Source organism: Chelonia mydas, chromosome 15, assembly GCF_015237465.2.
Source record: "Chelonia mydas isolate rCheMyd1 chromosome 15, rCheMyd1.pri.v2, whole genome shotgun sequence".
NCBI lineage: Eukaryota > Metazoa > Chordata > Testudines > Cheloniidae > Chelonia > Chelonia mydas.
In genome coordinates, this window is record NC_057856.1 from 17,442,219 (window position 1) to 17,456,210 (window position 13,992).

The 13,992-nt window shown below is 44.2% G+C and overlaps 1 protein-coding gene across 3 annotated transcripts in view; it reads left to right on the forward strand.

The window, feature by feature from the left end:
• Positions 1-13,992, forward strand: part of ZDHHC8 (zinc finger DHHC-type palmitoyltransferase 8) — a 185,198-nt gene that overhangs the window by 141,925 nt on the left and 29,281 nt on the right. For all 3 annotated transcript variants that reach the window (XR_005222374.2, XR_006286085.1, XM_027817321.3), the window contains exons 2-5: positions 2,380-2,501; positions 5,835-5,992; positions 9,304-9,476; positions 11,758-11,860. Coding sequence is in view for 1 of the 3 variants with exons in the window: in XM_027817321.3 (XP_027673122.1) it covers positions 2,380-2,501; positions 5,835-5,992; positions 9,304-9,476; positions 11,758-11,860 (556 nt within the window). In the remaining 2 variants the exon portion in view is untranslated. The remainder of the gene's footprint in view (positions 1-2,379; positions 2,502-5,834; positions 5,993-9,303; positions 9,477-11,757; positions 11,861-13,992) is intronic.

Sequence of the window (13,992 nt, forward strand, 5' to 3'; positions counted from 1 at the left end):
TGGGACAGTTACTTCATATCTCTTACATACAACACTCCTCTTAATACATCCCAGAATGATGTTAGCCTTTTTTGCAACTGCATCACATTGTTGACTCATATTTAATTTGTGATCCACTATAACCTCCAGATCCTTTTCAGCCAGTACTAATGCCTAGCCAGTTATTCCCCATGTTATCGTTGTGCATTTGATCTTTCCTTCCTAAGTGTAGTACTTTGCACTCGTCCTTATTGAATTTCGTCTTGTTGATTTCTGACCAATTCTCTGATTATCAAGGTTGTTATGAATTCTGATCCTGTTTTCCAAAGTGTTTGCGACACCTCCCAGCTTGATGTCATCTGTAGATTTTATAAGCATACTCTCCACTCCATTATCCAAGTCATTAATGAAAATATTGAATAGTACCGGACTCAAGACTGGACTCCACTAGATATGTCCTCACGGTTTGTAAGTGAATCATTGAAAACTACTCTTTTGAGTATGGTCTTTCAGCTAGTTATGCACCCATTTTATAGTAATTTAATCTAGACCACATTTCCCTAGTTTGTTTATGGGACTGTTATGTGAGACTGAAGCCTTACTAAAATCAAGATATAGAAAGTCTATGGCTTTTCTCCATCCACTAGGCCAGTACTCCTGTCAGAGGAAATTAGTTTGGTTTGGCATGATTTGTCCTTGACAAATCCATGCTGGCTATTCCTCATATCCTCTAGGAGCTTTCAAACTGATTGTTTAATAATTTGTTCCAGTATCTTTCCAGTTATTGAAGTTAGGCGGACTGGTCTATAATTCCCTGGGTCCTCTTTGTTCCCATTTTTAAAGTAGGTATTTCTTCAGGAGTTTTCTTTAGGAGGTAAGCTTCCTAGGAACCCTACAATAACAAACCTCTATATACACAATCAGGGCCTGCTCTAGGCACCAGCAAAACAAGCAGGTGCTTGGGGCGACACATTTCTCGGGGCAGCGTTCCGGCGCCGGCCATGCCGCCCCTAGAAATGTGCCCCCGCCACCCCAGCTCGCCTCCGCCTGCTCCCCGGAGTGCGCTGCCGCCGCTCCGCTTCTCCCCCCTCCCGCCCAGGCTGTGCTCCCCCCTGCCACCCTCACTCACCTCCGCTCCGCCTGCTCCCCTGAACACGCTGCCTCTCCTTCGCCTGAGAGGGTGGGGGGAGAAGCGGAGCGGCGGCGTGTTCAGGGGAGCCGGCGGAGCGGAGGTGAGCTAGGGCAGGGGGTTGCGGGGGGGGGGGGAGCCGCAGGAAGCAATTGTGGGGGGGGGAAATGCGGCATGCCCGGGGGAGGAGGTGGGGCTGGGGATTTGGGGAAGGGGTTGGGAAGGGGCGGAATTGGGGCCGGGGCGAGGGGGCACGAAAAAAAAGCGGGGACGGCCAAAGAACTTTTTGCTTGGGGTGGCAAAAAATCTTAGAGCCAGCCCTGTACACAATGGAGAAAAATAAACTTGGTTTAGGTTTCAGAGTTACGTTTACAAGCGGTATAAATGGCAGAATGAATAAATAAATTCCTTTATCAAGGAAAATCATCTTAAGTATAGTCTATGTGTCAGGGAAATTATCTGTGCTCTGCTCTGGTACTCCCATCCCCCTTGGTGCAAGAGCCTTCTCATTTGCAGCTAGAACAGGCTTCCTGTGTCTTGACTCATCAATTATATACTCTTTACAAATCTCCTTTCTTCTGGAAAACAGTTTACATGGCAGATGCTATGCACAGTATTTTAAGTACTATGCTTGCATTCTGTTGGCCCCCTAACACGAGCTTTAACTAACGCTTTTTACCCTGTACTTCCCCCATAGAAAGAGGTTTTGCAGTGATGTCCAGGAGTGATATTTACAGATTTAAGGGCTCTCACTAGGGAGAACTGTGTAGGAAATAAGAGCTTGATGGAAATTATTTGTTTTCCTATTTGTACATCCTCTGGAGATTGATGATTGAAAGATTCAGTTCTGATTAACACCAGCGGGAATCAGGAGTAATCCCAATTGAAGGCATAAAGTTATTCTGTTTTAGTGACTGAAAACGGAATCTTTGCCACTGATTACAGAAATGCCATGTCAGGGTGCAGCAATGACACAAACAAGTAAAATGTCAAGTCATTAAAAAAAAAAAAAAAGATTGCTCCATAACACAAGAACCCTACAAATAAACAATTCAGTCCTTTCTGCCCTGTAGAACTATGCTGCTTTACAGAGGGCAGATAATATGTACTGTAGATAATTGAAACCAGCTGTCATAGTTGTTTCAACTCCCAGGTAACAAATTCAACCGCTGTATGATCTGTGGGGGCGAGTAAGGGTTGAACGCTGTGAACAGAAGCTTCTGCTTGTTACATCATAAAAAGTCCTCATCTTTAATTCTTTCTCTCTGCAGGTGCCCCTGGTTAACAAGAGCCATCTCCCCAGCCATCCCTGTGTACAATGGGCTCGTGTTCTTGTTCGTACTTGCAAACTTCAGCATGGCAACTTTCATGGACCCTGGAGTTTTTCCACGAGGTAATGGGGGATAGGGCTAAAAAAAAAAGCCAAGGCAAATAGTAGGGTTTCCGAAGCAGCCCATTTGCCATTAGTTTCGTTTCCCCTCCCTTTTTTATCCTCAGCTGGCTGTAAATGCAGGGATGAAGCTAAATTGTGGATACGCTCCCTCGGTTTCTGAAATGGAAAGGTTTTTTTCCTCCTTGTACTTGCTTGAATTGGTAATCTGGGGCCTGGCATTGGATAACGTAGCTCTCATTGAGAAGATAGCCTGACTGATGTGATTGCGATTAGTATCCCCTGTGTCATGCTGGCACATTGGATTTAAGTCATTGCCTTCACAATAGGCAGCTGAGCACGGTGCAGTGGAGGCCTGAGCTTCTGAAAGCGGCTGCATTAAAACAGCGATTCACTCCAGCAGGCTTAGAACAAACACAGTAGCACTGAACACTAAAAAAGATAATGATTAAGGCTAGAGTTAGAGTGGAGATTTTTAAATATATGTTGTAAAATAAATGGCTGTTTAGTTTAGTGCTGGGGCATAGCTGATTGAACAGGATAAAAACTGTTTGTCTATTGTTATGGGAACGATGACGTGACTATTTCTTTTAAACCATCAAAATGAGAGAATTACTGTCTCACTTTGTCCCTGTTCCACTAGTCATTCACACACAGCTTGCAACAGAGCCTGCTTTGGGGGAGGTCGCAAAACGAATGGATCCCTGCCCCTTGCAAAGTGCATTTTCTCTCCGGCATTCAGTACCTTCTCTTCACTGTTCCCTTGAATGAGCCGTAACTGCTCATGCAAGTGATGCTATTTCTTTCCAGACAGGAGCCAGTGATAAACATATTCTATTTATATAGCTTCTTTCAGATGAGGATCTCAGAGGCCTTTACAAACACTGATTAAGGTAAATATAATTACCGAGTTTAAGGGTTAACTCACAGTGAGGTTAATAATTTGCCCCCAAGGTCATATGGGGCCAAATTTTCAACCATATTTAGGTTCCTTAAGATGCACATAGGCAATTGCTATTTCCAAAAGCACATGGGGTCTAACTCCCACTTAAATCAGTTAAAGTTAGATGCCTAAGCTCTTTTGAAAACCCACAGGAGTGGGATCCATGAAGGGACTTAGACGTTGCAATGCTTAGTGTTATGGCACCTAACTTTTAGGCATCTAGAAAATCACAGGATCAACACTGCCATTCAGACAGCCTGAGTTAGGTGCCTAGGCAACTAGATAATGAATGAGGGGACATAGGTGCCTTAGACTGCAATCCACAATCCTCTGTGGGGCGGGGGGGGCGGGCCCCAGGCCTCTGTGGGGGGCGGGCTGGCTTGGGGGGTAGAGGGGACTCACCCCCCAGCACTCACCACCGGCGTGGCTGGGGCCGGGTCACTGCACTTCCCCCCGCCGGTGAGTGCAGGCCTGACCCTGCTGCAGAGCTCAGGGGAGTGGGGGCGGGGAAGAGGCAGGGCTGGGGTGGGGAAGGGGCGAGGAGAGGCCTGAGCAGGGGCAGGGCCCTGGGGAAAAGTTGGAGCAGCATGCAGCTGTGCAGGGCACCAGGAAATTTAGTGCCCCAAATTTCCTGGTGCCCTTCGCAGCTGCGTACTTTGCATATGGGTAAGGACAGCCCTGGACCCAGACCTAAGGCATTAGTTTGGGCCCGTTTGCTGACTATTCAATTCCAAATGTAAACCATTATTCAGAAACATGCAGTTTTTCTTTGTGGACAGTGATAAATACTCTTGACAGTTCTGTGTGTGTGTAAAGTGCCAGCTTTCATCATGAGTTTTTCTGAAGGGCAGCTGTGTGTATATATACTGTATGCAGATTCTTATTTGGATAGGTTAGCATCTTTATAAGCATTTACCCAGGAGCCATTAAGCTAGGGGCTTGTTTTATTTCACACTGGAGCTTTTATAACAGGGGTGAGCAAACTACGGCCCGCAGGCCGCATCCGGCCTGCTAGCCGTTTTAATCTGGCCCTCCAACTCCCACTGGGGATTGGGGTCTGGGTCTTGCCCCGCTCCAGCTGGGGAGCAGGGTCAGGGGCTGCTCCACGAGGTTCCCGGAAGAAGCAGCATGTCCCTTCTCCGGCTCCTACACGTAGGGGCAGCCAGGGGGCTCTGCTCCACATGCTGTCCCCACCCCAAGCACCGCCCCCGCAGCTCCCATTGGCCGGGAATCACGGCCAATGGGAGCTGCAGGGGCAGTGCCTGCAGATGGGGCAGCGTGCAGCAGCAGAGCCACCTGGCTGTGCCTCTGTGTAGGAGCTGGAGGGGGGACATGCTGCTGCTTCCGGGAGCCGCTTGAGGTAAGTTCCACCAGAGCCTGCACGCCTGAGCCACACCCCGCCCCCGTGCCCCAACCCCCTGCCCCAGCCCTGATCCCCCTCCTGCCCTCCAAACCCTTTGGTCTCAGCCTGGAGCACCTTCCTACACCACAAACCCCTCATCCCCAGCCCCAGCCCAGAGCCTGCACCCCCAGCCGGAGGCCTCACTCCCCCACATACCCCCCTCACCCCAGCCCGGAGCCCCCCCTCCCGCACACTGAACTCCTCATTTATGGCCCCACCCTAGAGCCCGCACCCCCAGCCAGAGCCCTTGCCCTCTCCTGCACCCCAACCCCGATTTTGTGAACATTCATGGCCCACCATACAATTTCCATACGCAGATGTGGCCCTCGGGACAAAAAGTTTGCCACCCTCCCCCTCTCCCTCCCCTAGAGTATGTATATAGCTTCTGAATGAAATGTTTTATTGATCTGAATAGTATGTCAGGCTACGCTGGAGAAGCAGATTTCTGGGTCAGTACTGATGGATCAGATAATTAATTTCTCAGGGATATCTTGTATGGATTTTTTTTTTTCAATCTAATTCAGTCTTCCCTTGACATTCTTTATTGCAATTCCTGTTGCCTGACCAAGTGGTGGTCAGAGTTGATTCAGTCTACTAATGTATGCAGCAAACATCTCACAACAAGGTGCTTGGGAAGCATTGTAGATTTCCACCCCGCTTTGAAACCATTTGAGCTCTAGTTATATCCTTCTAGGAGCAAATGCTGTCTAAAACAAGAATCAAATAAGATCAGTGGGCTGGCTAGCAAGGCAATAAATGCACTGGGATTATTCTCTTTGCTATTAAAATGAAGTCCGGAGTATTCAATCCTTCTGCAATCAGGACACCCCTTTCTGACAATACATCACTTCTAGCACTCTTTATTTCTCCGAAAAGCACCAGCACACATGTAGTGTCCATGTATCCGACTCCTGATAGTGTTAAATCTTCCACCTTTAAACTGTAATCTGTATTATTTTTATTTATTTATTTATATTTTTGCATCGAGCAGCAGATGAAGATGAGGATAAAGATGATGACTTCCGAGCTCCACTCTACAAGAATGTGGAGATTAAAGGAATCCAAGTACGGATGAAATGGTGTGCCACGTGCCATTTCTATCGCCCGCCCCGCTGCTCCCATTGCAGCGTCTGTGACAACTGTGTTGAGGTAAATCTCCTTGATTAGCTGATCTTTTGGGTTGGATTTAGGTGGTGGACCTGTGAACAGGTAGATGACCCAGCTGAGTGAATACTCCCTGTCTTTCACTCCTAAAAAAAATTAGCGGTAAAGGGCCAAATTCTCAGCTGGTGTAAATTGCGGTAGCTCCACTGATGTTGACAGATTGCCTAAGAATCCAACCCTCAATCTGATTGAAGTCACAAGTGAAACAGAGTTTGGTGTCATCCTTGTCACTAACGACTCTTTCTCCACCCAAACGCAGTGCATGATTTGGTATTCCTAGCCGTCTCTGCTCAGGAGTAGCCTAGGGCTTATGAAACTGGAAGCATTACAAGGGAAGGTTATGGTGCATTGGCAGAATTTAGGAGGAGACGGGGGGAAAGTCTGCTTGCAACATTCCTGATCCCTCTGCTTTGTCCCCTATTAAATATGTAAATATGAATAGCAGTAGGAGTATGATTTTTTGAATTGTAAATCATAACACTCGGTGGCATGTGAATTTTAGGAAGAATAGAATAAGAATTCCTAAGTCTAAAATTAAAATACTACATACGCATATATAAACTGCAGTTAGTCCTATGGCCATGACCTCATGTATGCTTCTAATTCCTCTACATTATGCGGCTTGGACACACATTGATAAATTTGAGGTCATAGTGAAGCACATAGTATATTTAAACAATAACCCCAAAGTAATGGAGTATGTTATTGGGCCATAAACATCTCCCAAACTCATAAATACAGTGGACTGTAACCATGGTGTTTTATTGCCACGGGAAATTTTTATTGCTGAGCTACAAATTCCACTTCTTATTGATCATTTCTACTGTAAGGTGTATTTTTTCATTAGATTGATTTAAATCTTTAATACCTTTTAAAATGTATTCAATTGTATGATTAAAATAATGGGAATCCCTAATTGGCAATAGGCTAAAACTCACCAAGTGAATTTCAAAGTCAGCCAGAATATAATGTATACCATATTGGGCCAAAGCCTCTTTGCCTTAATCATATGAATAGTCACAGTGGAGCTAGTCATGTGACAGAGGCAATCTGCGGTTAGTTCATGTCATTTGCTTTATCCCTAAGAGCAGATTCCTAAATTATAGCCAGCTGGAAGCTATGCTCTGCCTAATATCCATTAATAGATAGGACAACATTCCAGTTCCCTGTCATGGGGAGAGTCAGCAAAGTGTGAGAGCTGAGGGGATATGGGGAGAAATACATTGCTGGGAGAAGCAGGGCTCCCAGAAAGGACAGGGGCAGCCATGACAGCCATTTTGTTGGGCTGATGTAGGCTGTTGGATGGAGCTGGTTTTTTCACTAGAAAACTGGACCATATATTCAGAGTTTTGAGTTAAAACATCAACATTGTCACTAATTCTAATGTCAAAATATTGTTTAGGTGAAGCTAAATTTTGAATTGAAATTTGAAATCCTTCCCCCCTACCCCTCAGTGTCTGTGTGAAAACCCCATTTTCAATAAAGGAAGTGTTGCCAGCACAAGATTTCCTGAAACTAGCTGGTGTAAACGCTGGCAATTCCATGCACCCCTAATGTCACCAGTGGCATCGAGGCACAATATTCCAGGGAAGTCAGAAAGGAAAGTGGGAGGGAATCCCGGAGTAACTTCTCGTTAAAAATAAAATGGCTTGGACCTCAGAGCAAGTCAGAATGCAAGACTCCAATGCAGTGAGTTCCAGTTCTGAGGAGTGTTATTTATGCCTAGATCAGCTGAGCATTACTTGCTGTTCTGATTGGCTAACAGGGAATCTCTTGCTGCATAATTAAAATGTGATTGCTTACTGAGGGATACAAGCAAGGGCATTAATTCATTAATCAATAAATTTCAGTCTCAGGCTAAGTTGCTTATTGATTCTTGTGACGCTTATTCCCTAGTATACCTGTACATTCTAGTAGTGCCTGGACACAGTTATAGTGAAAAAGTCTATTGGCATTTCTGTTAGGATACTCCTTTAGGAAGAGGTTGTACTTTGTATCTTTTATTTCACCTTTGGGCTGCAACTCATGATAAAAGCTCTTAGCCTAGAGACAGATTTTTTGAGCACATCTGATTTCAAACAATCAGACTGATTCTGATTCGGAGATGTGCAAAGCAATGTACAGCTTCCAAGCTTTCAGAGACAGGTGCTCTTTTCTATCACATCCCTTAAAAAACAAAACGAAGTGAAATATAACACTTGGTGTGACCAATTGGACCTGAAAATGAATTTGTGGTAGAATAAAATTTTAGGACAAATTTTCATGGAAGTGCCCAAAGCTGAGGTTTCAATATAGCTTTATTTCCAAATATTTTGAGCTGCACATGTCTCTCGCACAACATATTTATAGCTAATTTAGAAGTTACTTTTTTAAAAAACTACTTTGCCATTAGTGGGAGGTATCTATCTAAATATAACATTGTTACAAAGAAAAGGATAAGTCACTATTGACAAGAATAAAGGATGTACTGTACTGGGTGTGAAGAGAACAGAATAGAATAAATTTGCTCACTCCAGGCTTGAGTATGCTCAGATTTACGCTGGTGTACACCAGGAATAACCCCAGTGAAGTCAGCAGAGTTACAGCCATATAAAACTGGTGTTAAAGGAGCTTTAAAGGGTCTATGACCTCATTATAAGTATCTCCTTAATCCAGCCTTCTGGCACATGGGAACTCTTGATCAGGAAAAACTGGGTGTTTCAAGTGCTTATTTTTTTAACTTCATCCAGAATTTTCCCCCACTTATTAGCCAGATATTGCTTCCTGCCTGAGCTTTGCCAAAAAAATACTTTTTCAAGAGGCCAAAACCTCAAAATAAAAAACCTCTGGATCCTTATTGAACCTTTACATATATAAAATGTGGGGGAGGGAGGGGGTGGAAATCTACAGTTGGCAGGGATGTTACAGGTACAAGACACTACGATTTATGATAATCTTACTCTGATAACTATACAATGCTACAGGAGCCAGAGAAGAAGAGAAACTGTCTTCGCCCCACAATGTGGTGTATACCTCTGTTTCGTTTTTAAACCTATTGGTGTGTCTTCATCCACAGTCATAAGAGTCCCTCAGTCCCAGGAGAATCTTATAAAGAGGGTGTAGCATGTTGTTTTGTTACCTGGGCAGCCAGGCAATGTCAGGCAGCCAATCTGCAAAGCTCCAAACCTAATCTGATTTTACCTGAAGTTCGGGGGTTTTTTGGATGGATGTAACACAGTGGTTCACATTTATTTCTAAGGCAGTGTTTTTCTTTCACTGCTTGGATATTATTCCGTGTCTCTCCATCTCTTTACAAGGACTTTGACCATCACTGCCCATGGGTCAACAATTGCATAGGACGGAGGAACTACCGATATTTTTTCCTCTTCTTGCTGTCCTTAAGCACACACATGGTTGGAGTGTTCAGCTTTGGGCTGATCTATATTTTAAACCATATGGAAAAGCTGGGGGCAGCTCATACCACCATTACGTATCCTTCCTTTTAATCTTTAAGAAGTCGAGGTGCCTTAAGAAAACTGTTTGTATAAGACTTGCCTTTCAGGAAATGATGGGATTCTCTGATACCCGTGTTCTTTTATTGTAAAACCCAACCCAATTTCTCCCCAACGTTTGCCTGACCTACGGAAGCCTTGATTGCCTCAGAAGTTGCTGCTTAGCTTCTGTGTATATCTGTCATCCAGCTGCCATAACAGAAAGCAACATCCTGCTTCATTAAAATCCTCCCTTTAATTTCAGTTGGATATGGTTCTCCTACTTGTCTTGTCCAAGACTGTTGGGTAATATTACTGTGTTTAAAACAATTGCTTTGCCCCAGAGGTTGTTGCATTTGAGTGGTAGCTGTATATCCCTCTACATGTTTTGTAAAGTGCTTTGGGATCCTTCAGGATTAAAGATTTCTATATGGTTGTCTTGGCTTATAGAAAAACATTTCCTCTTTTTTTATATATCTGAATGAGATAAAGAGATGGAAGAAGCAGAGTTGGAAGGAGAGGGGATACCAGGTAAGGATCTACTAGCCTGTGTGGTGAGGATTTACCATAAAGCACTATATCAGTTATAACATTATCATTAATTAAGGGGATTGAAGAAGAACAAAAGGAATCTTCACAATTCTATATGAACTGGGGACCGTAGCTGGAGTCTGATCCTCAGAAGTGCTGATCCCCAGTAACTCTCATTGACTCAAAGTGTATAAGAGCCTTTACAGAATAGTTACAACTAAAATCAGTGAATCAACATTCTGTTTGTTTTTCAGCTTTTTTTAATGCTTCAAGGACCCATTTAAGGGGGTGAAATAATCAAATCTGGTCTTCCCACTGCATTTAGTCAGTGGGAGCTACAGATCTTCAGAACCACTCAAGATCCAGGGCTCCTTGCTGATACTCCAGAGGTGGTTTTTCTACAGCATTCGGTGGATCTTCTGCCATGGTCGCTTCAAGGGGGGCTGATTGACCTGGCTGCTGTGGAAGATATGCATGACATGCTGCAGCCTGGCATTCTAGCTCTGCAGGGATCCAGACATTCTTGTCAAATGACTATTTACACCTCTTGACTCAGCAGCTTGCACTACACATTGTACCAAGGTTCCTAGAAGAATATACTGTAGTGTTTGAGTCAGTTCACAGCATCCTGTGCAATATAGAGAGTTTTAGTCTCATGCTAGAAAATAGTTTTATGATACTAAAAATGCCAACCAATAGCTTCTCAACATACTAGGAGGCTGGGATGTAAAATTTAGCATTGCCAAAAAAAAAAAAGAGACCATTAAATTATTGGTTTCAGAGTAGCAGCCATGTTAGTCTGTATTTGCAAAAAAGAAAAGGAGTACTTGTGGCACCTTAGAGACTAACCAATTTATCTGAGCATAAGATGAAGTGAGCTGTAGCTCACGAAAGCTTATGCTCATATAAATTGGTTAATCTCTAAGGTGCCACAAGTACTCCTTTTCTTTTTTCATTAAATTATTGTTTAGCTTCTGTCTCTCAAAATGCTTGGTGAAGGGACTGCTTTTTCAATGAAGAGGAAGCTGAACATCTGCATTTACCTGAATCTACATCACATGGGCCAGATTAGTGCCTATCGTAAACACAAGTAACTCCATTGAAATGCTTGTAGTTACACCATCTTACACCACATATAAATTTGGCCTAAGCCACTGGCAGTGATAATCATTGCTGGTCTCCATGCACATTTTTGTTGAGGATCCTGCATCTTCATAGATCATGGGTTTTCACAGTGCTATATGTGCTATAAATTCCAGTGTGCATTTTAAAATGAGAGGACAGCTTGGAGAGATGCAGGAGAGAGATCACTACTCTGCTACCTTGACGTTCTGGGACATGGTCAGTCCCAGATGATTGTATTCCTCTGGCTTGCAAAGGAATGGACCAGCTGACTAGCTCCTTGAAGCTACTAGAGACTGTAGAAAGAATGAAGTAAAGTAAAGTAGGAAGGGAGGCATGGGGACCGTATGGCTTCCAAATACTCAATATTGTGTTGGACACGGAGGAGTAGATAACTTTAGGACTCATGTTAAACAAGAAACTAACAGCACTGATAGACTGAAGTAATTTCTAGTGCTTAATTCCAAGACATACTTCAATGTGTAATTTTAAAAAACCGTAAAGAAAGATGGGGATTACTTACTAGATTTCTAGTTCAGGGAATTCTCTCTCCCCTTCCATTCTCCCCTCCCCCCCATCTCCCTTTTCCCTGTCATTGGACACAGTTTCCTTAACTCTGGCATGTAGCATGGCTGTCATGTGTGTGGCTGGATTGTTCTTTATCCCAGTCATTGGTCTCACAGGTTTCCATATTGTTCTGGTGGCACGAGGGCGTACAACCAATGAGCAGGTAAGAAAACAATTCTACCTCCATGTTCCTGTTAGAGTTGTGGGAGTTGAGAAGGATCCCTTTCTTAGGGGAGGATAAAGAGAAGATACAGTATTTACAGATGGGCAAATCAGGTTGGGCAAAGAAGCAGCTGACCAAACCTTAACACTAACACTCAAACTGATGCTTTACCGAGGGTCTAAAAAGGTTGGGTAACTTTTATTCTCAAATTTCTGTTTGACTAAATTTTGGGCAAGCTCCCAGGCACAGTGGAACAGCACAGGCTTATGTACCACTTAAGTCCTACGTAAGTCCTCAAAACAGGGTTTAAGTGGTACATGGAGTCTTGCCAACCTCAAAAGTTCCGAACTCATGAGTTAGACTCAAAAGAATCATCACATTTTTTTTTAAAAAAAGATTAAATCATGCTTTGTTCTGTCTTCTGCTTTTGTTGATTCTGTCAGCTGCCCCTGCCTGCCCACAATGTGTGTAACAATGAGCAGCTTTGAGCTAGCTCATTGCCGCATACACACTGATCTGAGCTCATTCTGCTGCTCCAAAACCTGTGCTGGCCAACATCTTGTGACAAAATACCCAGTGGAACTTGAATTTCCACAAAATTATTCAAATGTGTAGAATGTGCTGCCTGATGATGCAGGGAATCTATCAGCATCTTCCCAAAATGCCAATTAATTAATATGGTGTCTCCCCAGCCACACATTGGCACCCCTAACCGTTAGCTTTTTGCCCCACTAACATTTGCTCCAACCCTCTGGGCCCACATGATTTATGTGCCTCCACACCTGCCCTTTGTCCCCCAACACATCTCTTCTCCTCCTGCAGCTATGGAGATTCTTCACTCACACCCTTTCAGGGCGGAGACAAGGGGGCAGCTCCAGTAGGGTCCTCTGTTTTAAATAGATGCTAATACTGCCCTCCTCACTGTAGTGTCTTACTATCTTCCAAGAATGTATTAAGTGGTGTGACTAACGTCAGTCACATGTGGTTTGTCCTCTCTCTCATCCTCTTCCCACATGGAGAATTGCATGTGCAGTGAAGTGTTTTGTTTTGGTAGGATTTTGTTTGGCGGGGGGATTCTCTTTACACATACTTACTGCTCTGTATGCATCAGAGAAGGCAGATCGATAGAGTGCACCTTTCACTTGGAGCAGAAGGTTTGTAATGGTCCTTAGCTCCTGGGCAAATTTGTGCCACAGTCTCAGATCAGCCCTGGAGAAAGCTTTGTCTCCTGCACAGACGAGGCTTACCTATATCGTAGAAAGTGCCATTGTGCCTGAGGAGCGGAGTGGTTGACCATAATTCTCATCCCAGAACTTTAGACAATTGTTTTAGATATCCTGGGCCCTGGCCATTGAGCACCTGCAAGGTAAGGACCAAGATCTTGAACTTGATCCTATTCTATGGTAAGCCAATGCAGAGAGCAGAGGACAGGTTTGATGTGCTTGCTGCAGCCCGTGTTACTGAGAAGATGTGCTGCACCATTCTGTACTAGTTGGAGTTTCCTAAGGGCTGATGGCTTAATGTCCAGGTACATTGCATCGCTGTTGTCCAGACAAAATGCTGAATTGACAAAGGTATAAATAACTGAGACCAAGTCACTGGCTAAGAGACTCCATCACATCCTGTGGGCAGTTAGGCGTGTTAGGAAGCATTACTTGCAAAGCTGCTATATGAGAGCTTAGCATCAGCAAGGAATCTAAACCAGTTGTGGGTGTTTTCTTTCAACCGAAGGAGACTTCATAGTGTCAGTAAACTCTTAAAAATGCTTTCCTTTGCCCACCAGCATCACCTCTGCCTTGTTGGGGTTAAGCTCCAACCAGCTGTTCTTCATCCATGAGCTGATTTTGTCCAAGCTCTGGGCCCTCTTGGTGGTAGTGGTATGGTCACCTGTGGTGAAGAATAGGTAGAGCTGTGTGTCAGCTTCATGCTGCTGGGAATTGAATCCATGTTGTCAGACCAACTCACCCAGTAGCTTCATGTAGAGGTTGAATAGGACTAGAGGGAGACTTGATCCTTATGAGACTCCACATCTGACAGGTCTAGTGGCTGAGGTGCAATAACCCATCACCACTCTTCTGGGTGACACTGCTTGGCTTTTTCTGCTTCCTCCTCCCTTCTTGTGAAAATGGTAT